The 26803-nt window shown below is 38.3% G+C and overlaps 2 protein-coding genes across 2 annotated transcripts in view; one reads left to right on the top strand and one right to left on the bottom strand.

The window, feature by feature from the left end:
* Positions 1 to 23693, top strand: part of emc8 (ER membrane protein complex subunit 8) — a 417930-nt gene extending 394237 nt beyond the window's left edge. The window contains exons 2-6 of the mRNA XM_082183118.1: positions 8821 to 9240; positions 12074 to 12150; positions 12272 to 12341; positions 12416 to 12510; positions 22936 to 23693. Coding sequence (XP_082039244.1) covers positions 9034 to 9240; positions 12074 to 12150; positions 12272 to 12341; positions 12416 to 12510; positions 22936 to 23095 — 609 coding nt within the window. The 5' untranslated portion in view covers positions 8821 to 9033 and the 3' untranslated portion in view covers positions 23096 to 23693. The remainder of the gene's footprint in view (positions 1 to 8820; positions 9241 to 12073; positions 12151 to 12271; positions 12342 to 12415; positions 12511 to 22935) is intronic.
* On the bottom strand, positions 69 to 3209 carry cox4i1 (cytochrome c oxidase subunit 4I1). Its single transcript, XM_082183129.1, has 5 exons — positions 3140 to 3209; positions 2221 to 2297; positions 757 to 921; positions 532 to 663; positions 69 to 378 (listed from the first exon to the last, which is right to left on the bottom strand). The coding sequence occupies exons 2-5, from the start codon at positions 2294 to 2296 to the stop codon at positions 242 to 244; spliced, it is 510 nt and encodes a 169-aa protein (XP_082039255.1). The 5' UTR covers position 2297; positions 3140 to 3209; the 3' UTR covers positions 69 to 241.
* Positions 23694 to 26803: the final 3110 nt, after the last annotated feature.

Genomic DNA, 26803 nt, shown 5'->3' with positions numbered 1-26803 from the left:
CTTAAAACAATCTAAAAAATAAAAATACTGCACAAGTATGTGGACAGACAAAATGAGAACACAATCACTTTGATACATATTGGAATTTTATTTATGATACAGAACCATAAGAGGAAGCAATCTTCCAAAATCATTTTGAGGTAAAAGGTGGACAAATTGATAAATACAGACTTATCTGTTTATTGGATGATTGGTTAGACGGGGTGGGCCTGGTCCAACAGATCAACATGTACAGAACTATTTATTTCTTCCAAGCATTGTTTTCATAGTCCCATTTGGCTGAAAAGCCCTCCACAGGGTTCATCCTCATATCCAACATCCTCTGGAGCTCCTTCTGCTTGTGTTCGGGGTCAAAGGTATGTGGGACATCTCCATAAACTAAACGGAAGACAAAGGACATACAATAATTTGATGTTTCCACCTTCAATAACTGTACACAAGTATGATCCGGGATGAGATGATCAGCAGTACTTTTTATGAGGCATGATAAAGTCAATACAATTTATGTTGTTTTTTTTAGTTTTAACTTACCATACTTCCTCTGCCACAATACAACTAGGCCAGTGAAGCCAATGAAAAAGAAAATTCCTGCAACTACTGATTTCCACTCTCCTGTTCCCTTTTCCATTTCAGCGAAGCTCTCTTTGAAGCTGATACGATACACTGAAATAAAAAAATAAAAATGATGTAATGAATATATTAAAGTAGAAATTCGAAACCAACAAAGAAGTCTTCAAGAATAATTATATCACACACATGCAATCTTTTCCTCTTTGGACAGCACAGCCCAGGATCCCTTCTCCTTTTCCTTCAGAGACTTCTGTTCAGGACTCAGCTGCTGCACAAACTTGATGTCAGGAAGGGGGTTCTCCCGCCGATCAAAGTATGCTGGGAGTGTGTAGTCCTCAACCTTAGCAACTCCTGAGATGACAATTAAAACAATCACAATTCATACAAAGCATTCTTTTAGTTATACCTGTGTTGGTAAAATATATATACAGTATATGGGATGTGACGGTAAGGAAATTGTTCCATACCGGCAATAAAAGAGTTTCCCCCTTTTTTCCACCTTGCTTTTAAATCACCTATGAAGCATGTCCACTGGTGCGAAGCGAGCAAACTTTTTTTCAGTTCATTCCTATGGAAGTTGAGCTTTAAGCGCACAGGAATGAACTGAAAACACTCGCTCTCAACTCAACTTCCATAGGAATGAATTTAGAACACTCACTCTCCCCCGCTCGCTTCGCGCCAGTGAACACGATTGCCCGTACGCATTTTACTCAAATTAACAACAATTCGTGGGGCGGCATTTGCTTGAATAGTGGGTTCATTATTATTCTTAATGAAAAACACAAAAGAGTACAATGACAAACTATTTTACAAAAGCACAATTTTTTTTAATTATTATTATTATTGTGAGTGTACACAAATAAAAATAAACCTTTTATAGTTTCTTACTCTGTATGACCATAAATGACAGTATTTTAAGTTGTTTCCTCTGTTATAATGAGACAGAATCATTTGGCATTGAGCCAATTTGTGTCATGGAAGTCCAGTGATTAAATACACAAGTCCTGGAAATGGGAAGCTTCAGGTGCCACTTCGTTACTGTCTCCTAGTAGAAAGAATGTAGATGGCACATTTTGTTTTAGCTCATCTCTCCGTTTCTTGAAAAATGTAATATTGAAAAGTGTAATATTGAACCTTGTATATTGTAATATACAATGTACCGCTATTGTAACCGCATGTTAATGAACTCAAGCGTAAAGGTTAATTAATTCCTGCACAAGTTTTATTTTTTATTATTCAATTTATTTTGTACTTTTATAACACAAGATGCTTTTCAGTTTTCTAGCTAATTGTGACCAAATACCTTTTGTTTTTATCAGCCCTTCAAAAAAATAAAAACCTATGCAAGAGTGCAATTCTGTTTACACTAAAGGAGGCTGTACTGTACCAACTACCTCAGAGGGGACTAAATGCCACTAGGTGGAACAAACTGTAATTTGCACAACTGTATGTTCAAAACAAATGAAAAGAACCCTAGCATTTGGGATTTGTTGGTTTTTTTCTGCTGTACCAAACTCGTATCGAACAGTGACCCAAAAACCGAGGTACGTACCGAACTGGACTTCTATGTACCATTACACCCTATATATATAAAACATTTTTTTTTTTTTCACTAACTGAGGCAAGTGGAACAGTTTGCATGCAACTTACCATGCCCACCACGAAGGCAGATGGAAGTGGATAAGGCCCGTTTACCAACAAGACGAAGTGCTCTGGTTGCCAACATTCTGTGTGAGAGCAACGACACAAAAAGTTAATGAGAAACTACTATTCTTCTTTCTAGAAAATCACAACTAACAAATAAACATTAAATAACTTCTTTAAAAGGAAACAAATTTAAACACAACAACAAAATATATATATATAGGCTATTCTATACCAGTTACCAGTATGATCTGTATTTAAACACATATTATGTGTACATTGTTGATGCATGTGTTTGTGGTCTCCAGAGAAACATTAAAAATGATGTGAAAAGTCGTTAAAAAAAACTGACAGGTCAATATTTTGTATTAAGCATCTAGTACTACCATATAGCCTAAATACAACAGTATATGAATATGTTATACAAGTAGTTTGATTTCTTTTTTTTTCGTTTCACCATGGTACCGCCACACAATTTATTGATATACCTTAAAAAAGGGTAAAGGAGCACATACGTTACTAGGCTAACTTACATGGCCCGATTTGTCATGACACCGGCTAACTAACATTACAAGGTCATATCTTTATTATAAGTTTTTTAACAAAATAAGCATTACATTTAACACTATAATACACATAATAAATCAATGAACACAGTGACTGTGTAATTTAAAGTCTATTTTAATCTGTTTTAATACAGTGCTGGATAGATTAGGACACATGTACCGGTCTACTGCTAATGCTAAAATATAGCATCAGTCACTACCCGCAGCAACCTCAATGTCACTACCACAATTTCAAAAATTCTCAATCGCTCGCTCGACACACAAAGCAAAATAAACAAAGCTTCAATGATTCCGACATTGAAGAAACCACAGCTATCAAGATAAATCCGCAATAATAAAAAGAATTATGTCTTACAGACCTAGAGCCTCCGTTTGTCGCTCGCTCAGGGTAGGATAAAGGAAGTGAGTCAGAGTCAGAGAGTGAGTGACGCGAACAGGAAATAGATGGGCAGATCATTATGGATGACGGATTGTTCAAATGTTCAAATCAAAATTTTACATCATATTGTGTTTTATATATTGTTGTGCATACGAAAAATGTATATAAAACATGTATAAATAAAAATAAAAAGAATTGCTTACATTAAGATTATTACAGTTCCCTTCTCTGAAACCGACATTATTAATTTCAGAGCAGCGACATGACAGGTATTTTTGCAGTGTTTCAGCAGAACAATAAAAAAACACATCAAAAAACATATTAAACTGCTGAAGAGATGTCTATCCCTCACAGCCTCGCTTTCATTCCCGTAAAAAATGGCGCTGCTGTGAATAAGGTTGCGTCTCATTAGTGGGCTATTTATGTCTCTATAAGCTGCTGCCGTCCGTCGGAACGGTCAAATCAGATCTGTGACTACTCGAGAGCAAGTTGACTGTGCGTGACAGTGCGTCTGCTACCTAGTTATTCAATTCACATCTATTATATCTGCAATAGACGTTTGAAGACAACAGCATTTAGTTTATCATTAATGTGATAGGTTAATTCCTCATACTGCATACTGAGTTAGCCTTTACAAACACAAAGCACTTTCTCGCCTCTGAAAGGTTATACCAATTCGTCTGGTATTTTATACCTTGGTGGTTTTTACAGCCATACTGCACAATTCTGTGACATTTTTTATGACAATTCATTGATTTGTTAGTGTGAGTGACAGCACCATGTTAAAGGGTCATACAACCCCAAAACAAATTTTTGGAGATACGAACAGATATAATTCGTTACATTTACATTTGTTACATTCGACGCCATATTGCGCCAGAACACCCAACACACACCAGCTTATTGGTGGAGAGGAGACCGACTGATGAAGCCAATCAGTATAGGGATGATTAGGAGGCCATGATGGACAGAGGCCAATGGGCAAATTTGGCCAGGATGCCAGTGTTAAACCCCTACTCTTTTTTTTTTTTCGAAGAACATACTGGAATTTTTTAAGGACCACAGAGAGTCAGGACCTCGGTTTAACGTCTCATCCAAAGGACGGTGCTCTTTGACAGTATAGTGTCCCCATCACTATATTGGGGCCTTAGGACCCACACACCACAGAGATAGCATCCCCTGCTGGCCTCACTAGCACCTCTACCAGCAGCAACCTGGATTTCTCAGGAGGTCTCCCATTCAGGTACTGACCAGGCTCAGCCCTGCTTAGCTTCAGTAGGCAACCAGTCTTGGGCTACAGGGTGATATGGCTGCTGGCTGGATATGTATAGGTTGCACATCACTTAAAACACTAAAAGCACTCATACATTTTATCAAGAAGTGGAAACTTAAACAAAAAGTCCAACTCAAGCAAAACACAGAAACAGATCAAATGTAACATAAAGCCCCTTTTTAAAGCCTTTTTAAAAGAGAAAGAAATCACATTGAAAAACTAAGAGATGTGGAAATAAATACCATAACAGTTAAGACTATATTTCAGAATGCACAGAAATAGTTAAGGGTGTATTCTTCTAAAATATTTGAGAGATACAGATTTGATTAGAAAGATTCATTTAATTTCATTCCCCTCTCATTTCATTTTATTTATTTATTCATTTTTTTCATCGAGGCTTCACAGTAGGCTAGGTGGCGTAAATGCACCTTAACTGCAAAACACTTAAGAGGAGAAGACATGTCATGACAAATTGGTTCTCCCACGATCAGTTAATGATTATACTTAGTACATAACACAACAAATTATACTTATTTATTTTTCACTTGATAAACTGTTTACCCTATTTAATAATAGTAATAATAATGCCCTATCAAGTGAATAATTGAACATTATTGCATTCCTTTTATAACTGAAATATCTGGATATTTAACACTTATTTTAACACGTAAAGATTATTGTGTTATTGTGAATACATGTATGCAGCATGCTTATGCTAAGTGAAAATGCGTGTATAAACTAAGCTATCAGGCTAATTGGGCAAGAACATATGCTAGAACATAAACAAACTAATATAAACATTAAAGGTCATTGTAACATAGTTGAAACAGCAATCACCATAAAATGATTTTGACATTTTGTAGGAATTGTAAGCAGGCGGTATAGAGAATAATTATTAAAAGTAATTTGAGTCAATGGGATCGCTTGGGAGCCTTGCTACCGGGGTTTTGGCCGCAGCATCTAAACCGGAAGGATTGGGAGAGTGACGAGAAGATGGAGCGGTTTGTTTGTTGCGATATCTAATACATTTTTGGGATGTGCATAATCTGAATTGTGACTGGGTCTGAATATAGATTGATAGGATGGAGGAGGGGAGCGAGGATGATGATGGGATGAGTGGGGTTGAGTCATGGAGTTATTTTTCTCAGAGTCAGGGACGTGGTAGAGGCAGAGGGAGATTTAAGAGGGCACTTGATGAGGAGGAGGTAAGGAATTCAAGAGTTATAAGAAGGAAAACGACAGAAGAGGACAGGTATGAGGTTGTGATTAAATTTAAGGAAGGAAACTAGTTGAATGATGTAAGTCTCTCTGCGTTAACGAGTGGATTCAAAAAGTCAGTGGGAGAAAAAGAGATGGCAAAATTATTACATGATGGTAGGTTGCTGATTAAATGTAAGGACATAGGGCAACGAGACAAGGCTATGCGGGACAATCAATTTGTAAAAAGGAAGTGAGTGAAGCAAGATTATTTGGAGAGCATCGGAGAGCCAGGGGTTTAATATCAGGAATCCCTTTAGGTGAAAAGTTAGAGGATCTTAAAAAGAATATAAAGGGAGGAACAGTAGTAGAAGTTAAACGTCTTAAGATGATGAAGAATGGTGAAAAGTTTGATAGTACCTTAATTCTCCTGGAGTTTCAGGAAGAGGCTATATGCCATCCAGAGTGATGATTGGATTTATGAGTTTCAGTGTGAGAGAGTTCATTCCTCCCCCAATAAGATGCTACAAGTGTCAGGGGTATGGACATACTGCAAAAGTGTGTAAGGGAAAGCAAAGATGTGGAAAGTGTGGTGGAGACCATGAATATGGACAATGTGGGGTTAGTGATGTGAGGAAATGTTGTAATTGTGGTTGGGATCACACAGCAGCGTACGGTGGCTGTCCAGTAAGAAAAAAGGCAGTAGAAGTGCAACAGGTATGGACAGAGCGTAATCTTACGTATGCAAAGAAAGAAAGTCCTGGATATTCAGGAATTTGAAAAAAACACATAATTTTCTAAATCTAATTGAGTATAAGAGATTACAGGCAATAGTGAGGCAAACAGTTAGGAGAAGTAAAAAAAAAATATATATATATTGGAAAATATTCTGTGACTCAATTGGGAGGACAACACCTGTGGAGAAAGTCTCGGGAACAATAAAAAGAATGTGAGGATGTGGGAAAGAATATGGTTACCCAGCAATGAAAGAAGCCAAAATATTGTTACTAGTAGTGAAGATAAAGCGAAACTAATAGCAAAGACACTAGTGAAAGTACATAGTTCTGAAAACCTTAATCAAGAGGAAAGAAGAGGAAGGGAAGTCACTAGTGCAAGATATAGGAGTATCATTCAAGAAGATGATGGTGAGGATGGTAATGTAATAAATAGTTTATTTACAATAGCTGAGCTTAAGAACGCTCTAAGGAAACTGGGTAAGTCAAATCCAGGAAGGGATAATATATGCTATGTCATGCTGAAACAACTTAGTGACAAAGGGTATGGTGTATTTAAGTGGTGTTAAATTTGTATAATAAGGCATGGCAAGAAGGCACTATTCCAAGAAGTTGGAAATAATCTATTATCATTCCTATAAGGAAACCAGGGAAAGATCCAACACTACCTGAAAGCTATAGACCAATTGCCCAGACCTCTCAGATGGGAAAAACAATGGAAATTTGTCAATGATAGGATGGTATATTATCTGGAGATCAGAGGTTTGATAAAAAATTATCAGAGTGGGTTTAGAAGAGGACGGGGAACAATGGATCCTATGGTGTGTTTGGAATATGACATAAGGAGGGCACAGACAAATAAAGAAACAGTACTGGTTATATTTTTTTTATATAGAAAAGGCCTATGACATGCTGTGGAAGAAAGGATTGCTTATCAAGTTGAAACTAGTGGGAATAAAAAGAAGAGTTTTTAACTGGTGTAAGGATTTTTTAACAGATAAAGTTAATGAAGTATTGAGTAAAGTAGAGAATGGTACGCCTCAAGGGAGTATAATTAGTCCTTTGTTATTTTCATTAATGATAAATGATGTGTTTAAAGATGTGGGATGCTCAGTTGATGTAGCTCTGTTTGCAGATGATGGAGTTATGTGGAAGAAGAGTATGAATGTGGAATATGTTGTTAAGAAAATGCAGCAAGCAATACATAACATTGAAAAGTGGGCATTTGAATGGGGATTTAGATTCTCAGTGGATAAATCAAAGACCATGTTTTTTGAGAGGAAGAAAATATGTCCAGAGTTAAAGCTTATATGTATGGGAAAGAATTGGAAAGAGTAGACTGTTTTAAATATTTAGGTCTTTGGTTTGATAAGATGCTTACATGGGCAAGTCATGTCCAAAAAGTAAGAGGTAAGAGGGTCTTAAATGGTATGAGATGTTTGAGGGGAGTGGAGTGGGTTGCAAGCTAGACCAGCTATGAAAACTATTTAGGATTAATACGAGCAGTGTTTGATTATGGATGTATAGTCTATGGGTCTGCTTCTGCAACTCAAATAACTTAAATAAACTGGATTTGATACAGTATCAGGCTTTGAGATTATGTAGTGGGGCATATAAGACCACCCCTGTGGCTGCAATCCAGGTAGAGATGGGAGAGATGCCTCTTAAATTAAGAAGAAAACAGTTGGCTCTAGTTTATTGGGCAAATTTGAAGGGTCATAAAGAGGATCATCCTAGTCAGAAGGTTCTAATGCCCTGTCAAGAGAAGGAGAAAAAACAGAGCTCAAATTTTGGTTGGACAATAAAGTATATTGCTAGAGAAATGGAAGTTACTATGTTAAGTGTACGTCCAATGGTAGCATTTCCGAGTGTTCCTCCTTGGATGTTTGAAGAGGTAGCAATAGATCTAACACTACTGGAAGAAGGAGAGAATGGGATTACCATAGATAACTGTACTTTTGAAATGTATGTGTGAGGAAAATATGGAAATAATGCTAAACAGGCAACAAAGCACAGCATTAATATTCAAGTACAATATAGCAAAGCAGAAATTAAAAGCATGATTAAAGCCAAAAAATAATGGTATATGGACATATTTATGGGACAATGAAAGCACAGGCAGAATACCAGCAGAAGCATGCAGGAGGAGGATACTGTCTCAAGAATGAGGTATAGACATACAGGATTGAACAGCACATTCGTTCTAATGAGAAAACATGCTGATGGTAACTGTGAGTGTGGTAATCAAGAAACCACAGAACATGTTATAGAACATTGTCCTAAATACAATCAGGAACGACAAACAGTTAGATGTATTTTTTATTCCTTGAAAACAACAGGATTATTCCATTGAATTTAGCGATGTAGAATTCAGACCCACACTCCTATTCAGAAGGTGGCGGTAATGCATCTAAAAGCTGTTTGCCAACCACCAAAAAGAAGAAGAAGAAGAAGAAGAACAGATTTCGAGGGAGGAATACTGAGCTGTTCATGTCAAATCTAGAATGGAGTTGGTGTTTTAAGTGTAGTTAGCGAATAGCGTGTTCAAGGGACTTTTATCAGATGCTATAGTTTAGAGACAGTGCATCCACCGTTTACACCACTTGGTTCATTCCCACGTATCACGATTATAAGAGAGTTGGGCATTTGACTACAGTACGTTCTGTAAACATGTCCTTAAAACTGACCACTCAAGCATACTGTAAGATGCTGCTGCACGCTGCTAAATATCCTCACTGCCCCGTGAACGGGCTGCTGGTGGCCGAGAAACACAAAAAGAAGGACAGCCCGAGAGACTCAGTATTGTGTGTGGATTGTGTGCCTCTGTTCCACGGGGCTTTGGCGTTAGCCCCCATGCTAGAGGTGGCACTCACATTGGTAAGATTCTTTTTTATTCATATCAGCTTAATTCTGGAGGTAAATTCATGGTTGCTACACACACACACAATGGAAACAACAAGGAATTTGTAATATTGAAATTTCCAGGCCACATATCACGTATAAAGTCGTAGAATCAATTTAATTTTGTAGAGATTTTCACGGTAAAGTTACACCCTGTGAAAAATACACAGACTATCTTGATGTTCATGTTTCTTAATATATGCCCTACGTAGAGCTGGACGATAATATGCATAGCATTACGTGAGTAAACTGCATGCGAGTAAAGTTAAAGCCTACTTATATAGTCCGACTCCTATCCAAGTTAATATAGAGAGCTGTGCGAAAATGTAAGTTACATTTTGCGACAAAAATACATCGGCCTACTATATAGATCTATATTTGTTCCATATTCAAACATTTTACAAATTCAAGTAACTTTGTTAGTTAATTTTGCAGGAACAAATTCAATAAACCAAGGTTACTCTAGAATGTGTCAGAATTTCAAAATGAATAGGATATAAAAAACATGAAGAAACAATACTCCTTGTGAACTGAAGAAATATCCAGACGCAGCATACTTTGCTTTAATCTGGACTCTGGCTTTTTCGTGACACGGTCCCTTATGCCAGAACATTTTAATTCCCTCAGTATATGTCACTCTTGATGTACATGCCTGTCAGATGATTTAGTCTTTCTAGTTGACTACAGAAGACTCATATGAAAATTAACCATGGATTTACTTTAGTAAAACTGTAGAACCATGGTTTTAAAATTGGTCCATGTACCACAAAGTTTAACCATTTGACCATAGTTATGCAACACACATCTACAAATAAAAGAGAATGATATGTTACTATTACACAATACAGACTTTATTACACCAGTTAAATCACATATGGATAGAATATAAACAGCATGTGTAAGAGCATGTCACGTGACGCTTAATAAAATAACAATGAATGAAGTACAATTCACAAAGAAATATTTTTGATAAAGTACTCCTGTGCAGTGATAAAAATGGATTTTAATTAGCCAATTATAAAAAAAATAGCAACTTTTTCCACTGTATTTTTTATTTTTATCTCTACCGAAATTAATAGATCTTTTTTTCAAGAACTGTAAATAAATGGCCAACACCAGCAGATGTTTGCATTCTATACTTTACATCCTAACGGGTCCCATTAACAAAATGTATTACAAAAAATAGCCTAAACAAAGGGTAAAACTATAATTATAGATTTCAAAAAGACTCAAGAAATGGTTGTGTAAAGCTGTGGAAAAGTGGGAGTGTAGAGGGTGGAAACTGGGAAGAGGGGAGAAAATAACCAATAAAACACAGACCTGCAACACACTCATTATACAGACACATGAATATTAAAATATGACCACGGAGGTGGAAAAAACCCAGAGTTGAGGACACCTTGATGCATCACTACAATCTGAACAAACGACAGGTCAGTTTAACACAGAAAGAAAAGGCATAGTTACTTTTTGTCCATTGTTCTTTGAATTGTCGGTCTACATCATTGTCTTCTGTGTATCTGATCCACGGCTGTACCACAAAAACATACTCACTATTTGTATTTCAAATCCAGAAGTTATCAGCAACTTTTATTTAAAAAAAGTTTTGTCAGCATTGCGATTCTCTTTGTACACATAAGTTACACTCTTTAATAGACGTTTAAACACAATTTAAACAACAAATTATTCAGTGCTACTTCTATATAGATTTATATATTAAGTTGCTCAAGCAAGTGGTAAAATATTTAACCATGCAGCCTACTTATACTAAAATCGCAAACATTTTAAATTAAAACTTAAAATTGACAAAAACAGCCGACTCTTGTGCCTTTTCTTTTGCATTTAAATTTAATACAATAAATATTGCATGTCACAAAGAACTTGTTTTTCCACCTCCATGAATGAGACGAGTGTTGTTCATTATGTCGCCTTGTTGAGGTAAATTGTAGTTTTGCTTGCTTTACCCCGGTCTTAAAGTAAAAAAGATGACTGTGAAAAATAGTAGAATTAAATTAAATACATTTATGGTGAGATTACTACATTTTATTTAATTAAATGCATTTATGGTGAGATTATTATATTTTCATGTAAATCTGTGTTCATTTTGACCACGAACCATGCGTTGTCACTTTAATTCAGCGCGTGCAGCACAGCAAAAATAGACTCGAGCGGAAACGATCGCTGCACTGCTGTATACGCACCGCTCCTGGAACAGATCGCCGGACGAGTTCGAGGCGACTCTTGCCAAGTAGGCATGTCTGTACCAGCATCTTACCAGCGCCCAGTTCTAAATTAATTGCTTACTTTTACTAAATGAGCCTACAATAGAAAAAATAAGCCCTTCTGATGAAAATAAAGGTCCATGTTTACATTTTTTTTTTATCTCCGCTGCTTCATGATGGTTTAAAGGACAATTACTCAGTCGCCCCGTCGTTTAAAAGAATTGTACAATGGCGAGCGTGTCCTCGTCTGTTTGGGGAATGGGGAGGTGCACGTGCAGTCAGTGGAGGCTCGCGATACGGAGCCAGGTGAAAGTATAAACAAGGCTTTAAAAAGTGCACCACAGCACTTCAAGAAGCTTGTCACCAGCGTATGTTGTGTTGGTGTGCTGAGGCTCCCACATCTTTGTCGGCAAAATACCATGATCCAACTTTTAAATTTTACTGGGGAATAGTATAGTTATGTTGGCCCACCAGCTAGGTCAACATAAACCACTGATCTTTTTAGCAGGGCAAGATGACTGTCCCTGTAATTAGTATAATTCAGATTAACTTAATACTTAAAATATCTGATGTCTTTCTTTCCTCAGATTGATACATGGTGCAAAGAGAACAAGTATGTCATTGCTGGCTATTATCAAGCAAATGAGCGTATAAAGGAAGCCAGGTAAAATGTGGGTTTCTTCATGTGCTTTGCATGATTTACATGTTGTCTTTATGTCTTTACATCTGTTTCATCTTTACATTTGTTTCATCGTTTACATCTGTGATCTTTACAACTGTTTCAGACCAAACCAGGTCGCTGAGAAGGTCGCTGCCAGAATCTCAGAAAACTTCAGCGAGGCTGCAATGATCATGGTAATTTTACATTTTACATATTACAACCACGTCAGATAGCCAGACAGTAAAACTACATTGTTTTTCACCATTAGTTGGACAACAGCAGATTCACTATGGAGTGTTTTGTACCTGTTCTCTTCATCTATGATCACCATGACAGCAAGTGGAAGTGCAGAGAGCCAAGCACGTGAGTACAGTTTATTTTGAAACTGATTGAAATCATATTTCACCCAAAAATGTGTATTCTGTCATCAATTACTCAGGCTAATTTCCCCCCCAAACTCAGTGACATTATTTGTTGTTGTTTCTGTTGAACACAAAAAGAGATATTTAGCAGAATAGTCAAGCTGATTGTTTCTATACAGTGAAATTATGTAGAGACCCGGGTTTCAATCTGCCCCCCCCCCAAAAAAATACATAGACAGTACTAAATGAGTATACCCCCTCTGAAAGTTAACAAATTCAGCTATTACTCTTGTTACGTGCTTGAAGATGTTAACGGGATGATTGTGCAACATTTAAGTGAGATACAACTGTTGCCATGTGTGCGAGTAGCAGAAACAACCAAGAAGCAGAAAAAATTATGTTAAGTATGTTTTAATTGAAAGGGTGCAATGAGTTTACAAAACAGATTATAAATATTAACCCAAACCTCTAAAACTACTTACCAAAAGCCAAACCTGAAATCTTCAGCGTATACGACGCTTTAAATAAACTACGCTGACTAAAACAGAAGAGATACAGTGGATGGCAATCACTCTAAAACTAACTAACAAAAACAATGCTATAGGGCTGTAATCTCCCAGTCGATTATTGGTCGATACGTTCTGGCTTGGTCGATTTAAAAGAATTTAAAAGAATTCTGATTGGTCGATTTTTTTGCCGCGTTCATTTCATTAGTTTTGCCGCGTTCATTAAATCAGTTTTGCCGCGTTCATTTCATCAGTTTTGCTGCGTTCATTTCATCAGGTGGAAAGCAGTAATTGCTAATGGGGGTGTTTTCAGAGCTGTTTCACAGGTAACAGTATGTCTTCAGAACACCCCCCTTGTTTTCACTTCTTTTGGATTAGCCCAACCCACTGGAGAAGAGAGACAGATTGAAGAAAGTAGGCTACTTGTAGGTTTGCTGAATATTATTTACTTGATCTGGTTTGTTTAATAAATATTCTTTTTTTATTAAAGTGGACATGCCTTTTGTGTTTAAGAGTAAAAGCTTTAAGTTAATAGTCTATTCGTGTCTCAGCCGCGAAGCTGAGCTCCTATGTTCGGCCTCGCTCTGTGCGAGCGTGTCTGTCAGTTATTAAACTGACAGTTATTAAACATATGACACAAACAATTGTCTAAATTATGTTGCATATTCCTCAGAAGTTCTTGTGATGATATCACTAGTTGACAACATAGTACTATTTTCGGAAATCATAGGCTATGATATTGCGCAGGTGCACGTGATGCAACGCTGTCAGAGCCGACAGACTTGTGTGTCAGACTCATTTCAGTGCAAAATAATTGTCAAAAACGATTTAATATACTGCAAGCCTACTAGTTTTTAATGTTTATCTATAATTCATTTAGGTGGACAACAAGGCTACCAAGTACTGCGCACAGTGCGCAGCTAATTAATTTAGCGTTTTTTTTTTCCTAACGTAATTTTTAGTAGATTTTTAGTCTAAACTTTCAGGACTTCAGTCGACCAAGATTTTCTTTGGTTGTTACAACCCTACAATGCTATCTAACGTTGTTTTTGAAGATGGATTTATAAAGGCCAACAATCAGTAAAATACGATATCAAGAAACAAAAACAAAACTCAAGTAAAATGTCAAGTCATGCTAAGTGGTTACTACCTACAACACACGGCGTTTGAATCGGGTTATCCGCGTTACACAGGGATCAGTCACGCGCACACCTGCAATTAGGGATCGACCGATATGCATTTTTCAGGGCCGATGCCGATACCGATTATTACAGATCAAGGAGACCGATAACCGATATTTTGAACCGATATGTGTCTAGTGTAAAAATGAAAATTAATGTCAAAATTAAGAATAAAAAGGCCTCTGACAAAGACTCTCTTTAAATTATTTTAACATATCTTTAATTCTGAGAACTGTTCATAATAACAACATTAATATTAATAATAACAACAAACATAAAAAGTGCTGGGAGCATCCATCAGCAGCATTCTATAAACAAAGTAAAACTTAAAGCAAATTTAAACAGCAACAAATGAACAAATAATGGAAAATAAATGCAATCTCTCTGAAGTTTTATGAAGTAAATTAAAATGGGTAACAATTAGTACTCCCAATTCAGCAGCACCAGGTTGTGGTGCAGGAAGCAGAGCTGCTCCGCATGCTCTCCAGTGAGCCTGCTTCTTCTTTTGTCATAAATTGCAGACACTTCACTTCACTAGGGACTGATGAGGGTGGTGAGCAAATAAATTTTCTTGCTTCTTTGACAAGTAGCTTGAAGCGCCCTTCATTCTGTCTCCACCACTGGAGTGGATCCCCCTTACGCCGGTCAATCACTGGCTCTTTGAGGTACTGATGTAACTCTTCTTCAATGCTGTCCTTGTCTGACAGATCACCAGTATGGGGACCAAGAAGAGAACTGAAAATCTTGTCTATTTGGCTATGGCAAGGTGTCTCTTCTCTCCTTTGCCTTTTAGAGGCTTGGTCTTCTGCTGCGGGCTCTTCTCCATCTGCCTGCTGCTCTTGATTGGCTCTCTCTGTTTCAACCTGCTCTTGAAGAGCATCCTCTACATCTTCTTTAAGCCATTCTTTGGCCTTGTTTAGTGTAGAGGCAGAGGAGAACGCATGACTCTTGAAACGTGGATCCAAAAGACATGCTAGAACCACATTTTTTGAGTCTTCAAGTTTGGCGAATCGCTTGATTAGGCTCTCCCTCATTACCTCCCTGAGCGTTCTGATGCCCTGTGTTGATGGCCCTTTATCTTCAAGTAGCATTTTGAGCACTGTCACACAGGGAATGATGCTGGATGCAGATGAGTTATTGTAGCTCACTTCTAGTGTCACTTCCTCAATTGGGATGAGTGTTTCAATCAAATTGGACACAATGTCCCACTGGTAGGCAGTTGGACATGTAAAACCACCGTGTTCCCCAGAGTAGACATTAAGAGCACGCTTTTGTTCAAATGCCCTTTGCAGCATGTGGAGTGTTGAATTCCACCTTGTTGGGACTGCCTGGATTAAGTTGTGTTCTGGTAGGCCAAGGTCCCTCTGGATGTTTCTCAGACGCTGCTTGGCCAAGATGGAATGTTGGAAGTGAGTGACACATTTCTTTAGCATGGCAATCACATCTATCACAGCTCTTTGGCTAGCCAAACCATCGTTCACAACCAGCTGCAACGTATGTGCTGTGCAGCTAAGGTCCGGAATATCGGCAAGCCTCAAACCCTTCACCATGTTTGCGCCATTGTCACGCAGGACCAGAGCTACACGGTCTTTGGTAATTTCCCATTCCTCCAGCATGTGCAGGAATGTGTCTCTGATGTATTCCCCAGAATGAGATCCGTACATTACTCTCGTATTTAAAACAACCTGCCTTCTGTTCCATTCATTGTCAATGAAATGACATGTGAGGCTCATCATTGACTCTGTTGATCCTGACCAGCAATCTGTTGTAAAAGAGAGTGAGAATCCAGCCTTCTCTGGCTGGATTAGGGCTTTAATCTTGCTTACAACCTTTTCATAGATTTCTGGCAGCTTCTCAGTGCGGTAATACTTGTCACTTTTTAGTGCATATCGTGGTTCTGCCACATCCATGAGTCGGTTAAAGCCAATGTCAGAGACCATTGTGAATGGTTGGTTGTCAGAAATGATCATTTCTGTGATCAGTTTGTCCATTTGTTTTGATCTGTCATCCAGATTTGTCCATTTTTTTAGTTTCTGAAAAATGTCATGTATTGTAGGCTGACATGTGGATGTTGCTCCCTGCTCAGATTCAGGTTTGTTTGATTGGGCAGATTTATACAAGTCATTGTGATGAATCCTAAGATGGGACCACAGGTTTGAAGTATTGGCACTTTTTGCCACTGTACCACCCATACTGACAACATTTTTACATGTATTGCACACTGCCTGCCCTGGTGTTGGTTGAGTGTAGTACTCCCACACTGCACTTCTAAATGTTGTCTTCTTCCGTGAATGCATCTACAATGAGGGTAAGATAAAGAGAGAGTTAAAAGTGGGACCACAGTATGTTTCATGATTAAGCCTATGGATATTGTACTACAGCTAAACAGCTTAGGGAAAGGGAAGTATTGGCATCAATAATTTACATGTTAGAAATGTGCAATAGCTTAACCTCTCATAATTATTTTCTGATGACTAAAACATAGCCTAAAATAATAGAGGTGACTACTCAATTAATAGTCTAATGCACATCAATGGATTAACTAAAAAAACACACACACACACACACACACACACACACACACACACACACACACACACACACACACACACACACACACACACACACACACACACACACACACACACACACACACACACACACGTGTATGTATGTATGTATGTATATATATATATATATATATATGTATATATGTGTATATATATGTGTGTGTGTTATATTTAGCATTTTATTTGCAGCTAATCGCTACACCTGCATTTGCATGCATAATGTGAACATTATTCATATGAGTATACCCAGAATTGCATTAAAATCACACACAACCCATATTGTAATAGTGTTTTTTTTATTTTTGATGTGTAAAATGTTTGTTTGACTGTTTATCACGGCGATACAAACTAGGAAGTATACAGGACAGCGTCATCCAGAAACGTGCAATGTGAGATTGACAACTTACGTTATTAGTCAAATGAGAGAGCGTGGCCGCGGAGATAACTAAATCAGGAATAGGGAGCTCGCGTCGCGTCAGAGCTCGCGCTTGATGCCCTTTCAGCTCTTCAAAATTGCATAATGGTAATTCTGAATCTTAGAATAAAGCAATATTTCTCCAAATATGCGCAATTTTTTGACTAAGAGCCCTAACGGAACGGACGCTGTTCAGTGAAGCGATGTGAACAACACAAAAAAAACCGCAGCAGACGTGAGTGAATTCATTCGTGTTGATAATCTATTCACAATATAACGTTAAGTTGGCCGAATGGTGAGAGAAGTAGGTTTTAGTTTCACTATCTCAGCACTGATGTGATGATCCGTTAAAGCATATCACTGCAATGACGGACATTGACCGGGAATTCACAGTATAATATCTGTGAACGGGGCTTGTCATCATAAATCGATTATATTTAGGTGTTTTGCAACTTCAGTGTAGTGATTTAATGCAACTTCAGGAATGTTTACTGCATTCTTACCTTCGAGAGATAACTGAGTGATGTGTGATGATGATCACTGAAGCAGCTCCTGTGCTTTCGGTGTGAGAGCGGAACATTTTCCAGCCGCGCCAGCCGTAGTGATTGGCCAGGCTCGTGACTCCCAACAAATCAGATGGGGCTTAGTCTAGGCCACAGAGCGGTGCGCTCTGACTGAGGTGGCTGGATCAGTGCCAGATCGCGCATTTCAAAATAAAATGTTTTTTATCGGCAAATCGTTTTGAAAATGGCCGATACCGATAACAATAAAAATGCTTAATATCGGCGCCGATAATCGGCCACGCCGATAATCGGTCGACCCCTACCTGCAATATACGAGTTTTGAGTAATCTAGCGCTAAAACAGTGCTTTTTCTCAGAACAGTGCAATAATACATCTGCAACAACAGTAAACAAACCTGAAGGTATAAACAAACCGCATAAACAAACATTAACGTGTCGTGATCATGACTCAGTTGACATTTTAACTCAAAGACACGGGTGTTGAATGAGATCTGGCGCTGATCTCATCACTCCTTGTCAATGGGGCCTTTTAAACCTGTCCTGCATAACGTCAGTGGATTAGTGGAGCATCAGTTCTGATGTGTGATGTCGTGGCGTCATGTATATGATGGACTGCCAATGATCACAACCTAATAATAATGTATAGAAACGAATAGAAACAAAAGCACAAGGGGAAAAGGGAAAAATACAAAATAGAAAAACACACGTGGAAAGTAAGACTCTACGTAGAATACATATTAGTGTAAGTAGTTATTTCTTAGGGTTCCTAGTAATTTCTTGACAATTAAAAGTGTTATATAGCCCACTGAATCATTCTCAGAATTAATACTGACAACGGTGACACCACTTGGGAGAGAATTGACATTTTTTTGCAAAAGAGGACAGTGATACAACAGGATTACCAAAGCAATGTTTAAGTGTCAAAATATGGCAAAAGTAATATAGAAACTCAAAAATAATTGAAACAAACAGGCCTTCACTTTAAAGTGCAGTAAGCGATTTTTGAGAAACATTGTACTGATATTTGAAATCAACCGAAAATCAACAAACACCTCCCTTCATTGTTCCGGCCTCCACAATGCATAAACATGCAATACAAGAGTGAATTTCTCTTTACCTGAAGCAAAGCAAAATAATGCTTCACAAAAAATAAAATTTAAGATGACAAACAAACGACAAGGTAGAACAAAAGTACAAGAGAATATACAAGCAAGAGTACATCGTTAGTTGTCAGCAGCACACCAGCTCTAGACAAACAATGACACTTAAAACTGTCCTGTTACTATTGCTAACATTACGACAACAGCATGTCTTGGTTCTGAGAAACATAGCAAAACCAATGAAAGTTTTTCTAATGTTAATGCGGGTCCTAAAGCACTTGCCTGATCATAACCCTTCTTTTTCCAGTGATATTCCTCCGACTTTTCCTTGAAATGTCTCTCAGCCATCTCTTTCTACAGTCTACCTGCAGAACTCCCTCTTGCTAACTCCCTCTTGCTATCTCCCTCTTGCTCACTCTCTCCTCCCCCATCATGAGTGTATATGCCCCCTACTGCTGATTGGCTACAAGTGTGTGCTTGTCTAATCTGCTTGGTCTAATCCACTTTCAACAGTATTTCTCAGAAATCTACTGCACCTTTAAGCTTTTATTTTGTGATAAGTGAATTTTCTTTTTTCTAAGAAAAGTTGGAGAAATTCCAAACAAGTATCTCAGGCCCTGTTTTTCAACACCTGTGATTATGATGCTTTTTGGTCGATCGGATCACAAGTGGACGATGCTAAATACAGGTGTTAACGGGTCTAAAATGTTTTGAGTTTGTCCACTTTCGACCACTTCAAGAGATAGTCGAAAATGCATTCAACCGGATTGCTTTTATAGTGTAAACACTCGTGGTCGAATGCATTTGAACAGCCACAAAAAAACGCCTACTCTCCGCCTACTGACCTAATGTGTAAACATTATGCGAAGTGCCCTAGCCAGATATTTGTAAGGACCACCTGTCGTCCCAAAGACAGAATCCAACGGCTTGGGTGAAGGTATGATGCGTGTTGCTCTTTTCAGAGCTTTTGTGAAGTTCTCTTAATTAGAATTTAATTTCACTTTGATTCTTGCTCTGTGCTTAATCTGACTCCAATTTCAAATACTTATTTAATTTAGATTGTGTTTCTAATTAGAAACTAATCATAACTTGGTTATGCATTAATTTAGATATTTGATTTATTCTGGTATCCCATACTTTCAATTATTCGTTCATTAGGGACTCTGTGTCGTATAGAGTCTCACGTCGGCCGAGTCGTGAGCTCACGGACACAAAATCACCAGTTCTGATCTTAGACAGAGGATGCAGGGTGAACTATTTACCTTTAAGTCTCCCTGCTTGCTTATAACAAAAAGTGTTTTTTTTTTTTTAATAGTCACGTTCATACAACTTTTTGGGGGAATTATGTTGGGCCTGTTTCTGTGCCCCAAAGGGCTGCACCTGGTTTCGGGGGAGATGAGTCATGATTATTAGATATCTTGAAGTTTTCAGTCTTTCACATAATATAAGTTACTGCTGTGAAATTAAGAGCATTTTAACAATTGCACTGAGACATTTAAAATGATACCAAACATGAAAGGGATGAAACAATAGTTTCATAAGATACATCATGGGTTTTATATTGACATTCTTAGTGAATTTTTTAGTGACTTGAGCCAGGGTGAAAGAAGGGGATTTAGGGAGAGGGGGGCTCATAGATAAGCGAGGAGAGAAGTCTGGGCAAGGCATTGTCATATGCTCTTTCTTTAAGATCTTTTCTCCAGATTAGCGAGTTCTCATAGGTTCACTCAACGCTGCATAGCGATGATGCAATGGGAACGTCCTCAGGGCGGTGCCGATTGTCTGAACCCGTATAGGATCACGCCAATTCATTGGAATTCATTGGCCTGATGGCGCGGGCGCCTCCTCAGCAGCGCTACGTCACTCACCCTTTATATAGTGAACGCGCCATCTGCTCCTCAGATTTTCTTCTTCAGAATTCGGAAATCACTTTCTTCGGAATTCGGATTCTGTCTTGTGCTTCAGCGACCGCACTCTGTGGAACTTCGTTCTTGTCTCGGTGAAGCACTATGGATTTGCGTCGTTGCCAGCCTCCGTGCTCTCGCTTCATTGTAAGTGACGACCCGCTTCAAGTGTGTGAAATGTCTTGGCATAGCACATGCTCGCAAGGCTATCTTTGGAGATTCTAGATTCTTGTGAGAATTTTAGATTAAAAACTCTCCGTGCTAGGCTTGCCTGCTTTGATAAAGGCATCCAGTTCGCTCTCCCCTGCCGCGTGGCTGTTAATGACGAGACCCACGCCCTTCATGAAGCCATGGCCTGGGGATCGGACGTCGAGCTTGAGGCGTTAGAAAGTGAGCAGGCCTGCTATTCTCTCTCTCGCCCGGGCGCGCGCCGAGCTGATTCTCTTGTGGAGTTTATTCACGACTATTTATGCTCTAGTCCAGAGGCATTTTGGACTGGAGGATGTTTTATTCACCGCAGCGTCTGATTTGGAGGATTTCGGGTCTGCGGCCGACGCTCTCCCTCCCAGCGGCCAGGGAGCGTGGCCCTCTGCGGCCTACACCGAGCTTGTGGATGTTAGCACGTGCTACTGAGAACCTTAGCATTGAATGGCCGGACGAGCCTCTTGATTCTCAGTTCTCCAAGCTCGACGAACGTTTTCTGAGTGGTCAGTCCTCTTCGCGACACTTTAGAAGAAAGCTGCCATTTTTCAGCGATCTTCACTGAGATATTTCAATGAATTGGCATGATTCTATACGGGTTCAGACAATCGGCACCGCCCTGAGGGCTTTCCCTTTGCGTCATCGCTACACAGCGTCTCGTTCCCTATTCAGAGAACATGGGTTATGCGAGTAACCCGAGACGTTTTTCTGCAGTGTTTTATCTCATGTTATGTCTTAGCAGGAACTTACACATTGCTGTTTTTTTTAGCAGTTAAACACACAAAATAGTCAGTAGTAATGAACTTTATTAATGCACGTATATGTGTGGGTGGGTATTATGTGAAGCGTTATGGGTGTTATGTGAAGCGATCTGTTGTGCCACATTAAAGAGTTATAAAATTGACAGAACTTAAACTAAGACGTAGTTTCATATCAAAAGTAACAAAGCAGTGATTTTGCTTGTGTGGCACTAGGTCTGAGTTGACAATATCAATTTCTTGTTTTTTGATGAATCAAGATCTTGTCTTTGCTGTTTTCAGTTGGTGCACCAACAACACTTCATTAAACATAATTTGTACAATGCCTACCATCCAGTAATTGCAATAAAAGTTTTGTGCTTATTTACTTTTGATATGAAACTACATCTTAGTTTTCGAGTTCTTGTAAATTTTATAACTCTTTAATGTGGCACGACAGATCGCTTCACATAATAACACCCATAACGCTTCACATAATACCTGTTTTACCCTTGTTTAAGGTTGTGACATCACGTTGTAACACCTGCTTTTAAAAATGCTTTTGATGCTACATAAAGATAACATAAAGGGACCAGAGACTTTCACGTTTCAATGAGCCATGTGTATTACACCCTAAATCCACCATACAGTCTGGAAAAATACAACGTACATAGTCATTCAGTTGCAAGGGAAACATCAAATAGTTCAGACTTTTATAGTAGTGTATTTTTCTACCAAGAGCTCAGTCTTAAGAGTAGTAGGAGCAAGATGAAACAGTACTTAAGTGCAATGTTGATGAAGCCACATCTACCTGCAACCGAGTTTCCAAGTGGCTGTTGGTAATGTGAACGAACTGTAGCTTGTGAAATGAACAATAGATGACAAAGGTGTTGTTGGCAAAACAAAGACAATTAATCCCTTTTTGGTCAAGGTCCTATCTATAGTGGAGTTGCTTCCTCATGCCTGCACGTTGAACCCTATTTGAGTTTAGGAACCTCAAGTTCTGCAAATCAGGGCAAAAACACAAGACAGCATTGGTGAGAAAGCTTCTCCATGTGGTTAACACATCCTTCCTACCTCATACTACTTTTCTTATCCTTTTTATGCTACCAGGTATCTGTGGCTAGAGCGCCCCTAGTGACAGGATTAAATATTGCACGTACAGAAAGCTAATGGGACAAATGTAACTAAAACTGTTACAATGTGAAACATAAATAAAAGGTCAGATAAGCTTTGACAAAATAATGTATGACAAAATAATGATTTGTATAACTTTCTTTAAATTGCAGTGACTGCTTTGAGGATTGGCTTGAAGCGCAGAAGATCACAGCGGCTCTTCTAGAAAACAAATCATACGAGAGTCTTGTAGACTTTGACAACCATCTGGATGACCTACGAAATGACTGGACCAACCCTGAGATCAACAAATCTGTCTTGCATCTATGCTGAAGCCATCCAGAGATCCTGTCCACCTAACCCAACCATCGATGCTTAAATGGGATGCATGTCTAAACTGTATTCAGTGCTGTTAGTGACATGCCCTCTCTCACTGAGCAGAAAGATTTACAAAAGCCTGAATGGAACATTCTAAGTGCTGCATCCTCATGTTAGAAAACACTGAGGTGACTCTTAAGAGTCCAATGTCAGAAATGTTTTTTACCTGTTCTCATGCAGTAGTTTGTATAATGTAAGATTCATGTGAATGCTACTGGACAAGTCCATCATATTTAATATTTAACATCGCTAAATATGGTCATTTTGTTCCCCGTTTTGGGACGAAGCTTTAGTTTAAATTAGTTATTGTTGGTTGCTTTTCTTAACTACTTAAACTGTTCAAATGAAAATGTTTTACTTTAGTGTAGAAATGAATATATTTTCCACAAGAGATTGCTTTTGTTTGCAACAGACCAGTAATAATTTGTTAGTGGTGAAAGAATAAATATTTTTGGCTCTAAGTTGTGCAGTACACAAAAGGAATAGACTTTAGGTATGAGATCTTGATGACTGAAAATTGTATAAAAATTAATAAAAATACTTTATTTCCAAATGTCTTTAAATTTCTCTCTGAGTTCAGCTGTTTATAAAGTCTTTAAACATTACTAAGTAATGAGTGAATTCATTAAAACTTATTTTTAAAAAACTCTTAATACCAGAAGTATTGACATTAATGTCATGCTTAAATCTTTGAATGTCATTCCATCGCTGCTTGTTTAGAGGATAGAACATGAACACTTTAAGCAAAACTTTTTATGGTTGAAAATAATGGCCAAACATATTACTACACTTTGTAATTAAGGAATGTTTACATTACACAACACGCTAGTAATTTGCTAGCCTGTTAACGCGCCATCCGTGCCTGCCGTCTTTATTTATTTTTGAGTCCATCAAACAACTGTGGTGAGTAGGATCAATCAACAAACACGGTGAGTCATGTCATCTTTTCCTCTTATTGTCACTTGCACTTCATGTCACATGAAAAGCATAGCCTTCTCTGTCAGCACAGGATTTACATGTGATAGGCCTAAATGCAGGGAGACAGGCTGACGGTGAAGATTTCAGAACTAGAGACACGCATCCAAACTTTAATTGAGGATAGTAAGAGTGCAAGGGCTTTAGATACTGCTTTGGATGCAACTAGCTTAGTGAACTCTGTAAATTGTTCGGTTCCGGCTGTAGAGCCCGTGCAGCAGGGAAACTAGGTGACCGTGAGACGCTGTAGTCGCGGGACAAAACACTGCTCTTCCGTTCCGATAACAACATTAAACAGGTTCTCCCCACTCAGTGAAACACCCACTGAGAATCCTGTTGAATGTGCCCTAGTTATTGGCGATTCTATTACAAGGAACGTGAAAATAGAGACACCTGCCACCATGTTTGCCAGGAGCCAGAGCGCCTGACATCAAAGCAAATTTAAAAGTGCTGGCTAATGCTAATCGTAAATTCTCTAAGATTAGTATTCACGTCGGCACTATTGATGTTCGACTTCGCCAGTCGGAGATCACCAAAATTAACGTTAAAGAGGTGTGTGAACTTGCAAGTATGATGTCAGGCACTGTAAATTTGCTCTGGCCCCCTTCCTGTTCGCAGGAGTGATGAGATACTTAGTAGATTGTCCTCACTCAATGGCTGGCTGTCTAAACAGTGTCTGCAAAATAATATAGAATTCATAGACAATTGGAAAAGTTTTTGGGGCAGACCTGACCTGTTGAAAAGAGATGGTCTTCATCCCACCTGGGATAGTGCTGCTCTTCTATCTAGTAATATGGCACATAGTCTTAGAGCTCAAACATGAATTGGGGCTCAGGTCAGGAAGCAGACCGACTGGCTAAACCGACCGTCTGCAAGCTGTCTCACTAGGGTTGCCAACTGTCCCGAATTAGCCGGGACGTCCCGTATTTTGGGTCTAATTTATTTGTCCCGTACGGGACCTCCCTTGTCCAGATTAAATAGACTGCTACGCTGATCTAACCACTGACTGATACAACTGCAACACGACACTTGAGAATGATTACGACAAAGCATTATCCAATCACAGCCCACACTCACACGCATCAGACCATACGAATAACAAACTCTAAATTGAGAATTAATTATTCTTTTTGGACAAATTATTGTTTGATTTGCGAACAGAATCCTCTGCTGTCTGGTCGCTCCCAGTTCTATCCGGAGATTTCGGACTCGCGCTAACGGAAAATCCCTTTCACTGTCCGGCCGGGTTTTGATTTCGGCAAATCAGTTTTGGTGAATTCAAACAACGTGATTATTCATGAGTCCAACATCCAGCCACACAAGACAAAATGAAATCTTCCTGAGGGAAAAGTATGCCATTACTTTATTTAATTTCTTTAAAATGTAGTGTATTAGGCTATGTTACAAAAGCTTTCTATTTCAGATAAATGCTATTATTTTGAACTATGGTTTGTGTAATGTGACTTTTTTGTGTGACCTTAAAATTAGTTTTAGAATTAAATTGTACATAAATAGGTTAAGCATAACAAATGTGTTTATATCTGAGAAAAATTTAAACACGTATACGAACCTGAAAAGTATATATACTGTGTGATACAGTACAAATATTTTGAGTGTCCCTTATTTTCCTGTAAAGAACCACGATTGTCCCGCATTTTTCTTTTCTGAAGTTGGCAACCCTATATCTCACGTCACTGAGGTCAAATAAATACCATCACATAGAGACTATTTCACCTAGATATCATCATATAGAGACTGTGTCTGTTCCCCGAATTAGGAAATACAAAAAAACTCCCAAACCCATTAAGGGTAATAATTTAATTGATGTTCAACAAACAAAAAACAGATATAAAACAGATAAACAAATGATAAAGCTCGGGTTGCTGAATATTCGTTCCCTTACTTCAAAAGCACTTATTGTTAATGACATGATTACAGATTATAACCTAGACGTGTTGTGTTTGACAGAAACCTGGCTAAAACCAAATGATTACATTACTTTAAATGAGTCCACCACCCAAGATTACTGTTATAAACATGAACCTCGTCTGAAAGGCAAAGGGGGAGGTGTTGCTGTAATTTATAGTAATATCTTCAGAATTACTAATAAGTCTAGTTCCAAAATTAATTATTTTGAAGTGTTGGTGCTTAATGTAACACTATCTAGTGTAAATGATAAATCACATTTGATATTTGTGCTAGCTACTGTATACAGACTTTATCAAAGAATTTGCTGACTTTCTATCGGAGTTAACTGGCTGCAGATAAAGTCCTAATTGTTGGTGATTTTAATATACATATAGATAACAAAAAAGATGCATTGGGATTGGCATTTAAAGACATTCTGAACTCTATTGGAGTTAGACAACCCGTATCAGGACCTACTCATTGTCGTAATCATACTCTAGATCTAATATTATCACATGGAATCAGTGTTGATGTCGTTGAAATTCTGCAGCAGAGCGATGACATCTCAGATCATTATCTAGTCTCGTGTATACTTCATTTAGCCAAGGCTACAAAGCCGATTCTGTGTTACAAATATGTTAGACCTATCACTTCTGCCACTAAAGATTGCTTTATTAATAAAGTTACTGATCAGTTTCATCATCTCAGCATCCCAGATAGCTTAGAAGAACTCGATATTGCGACAGAAACTTGTAACTTTCTCTCTTCCAGCACTTTATA

The sequence above is a fragment of the Leuciscus leuciscus genome (genome assembly GCF_965113295.1).
Source record: "Leuciscus leuciscus genome assembly, chromosome: 10".
Lineage (NCBI taxonomy): Eukaryota > Metazoa > Chordata > Actinopteri > Cypriniformes > Leuciscidae > Leuciscus > Leuciscus leuciscus.
Note: the sequence above shows the minus strand (reverse complement) of the source record. Positions and strands in the feature narration are given on the sequence as shown.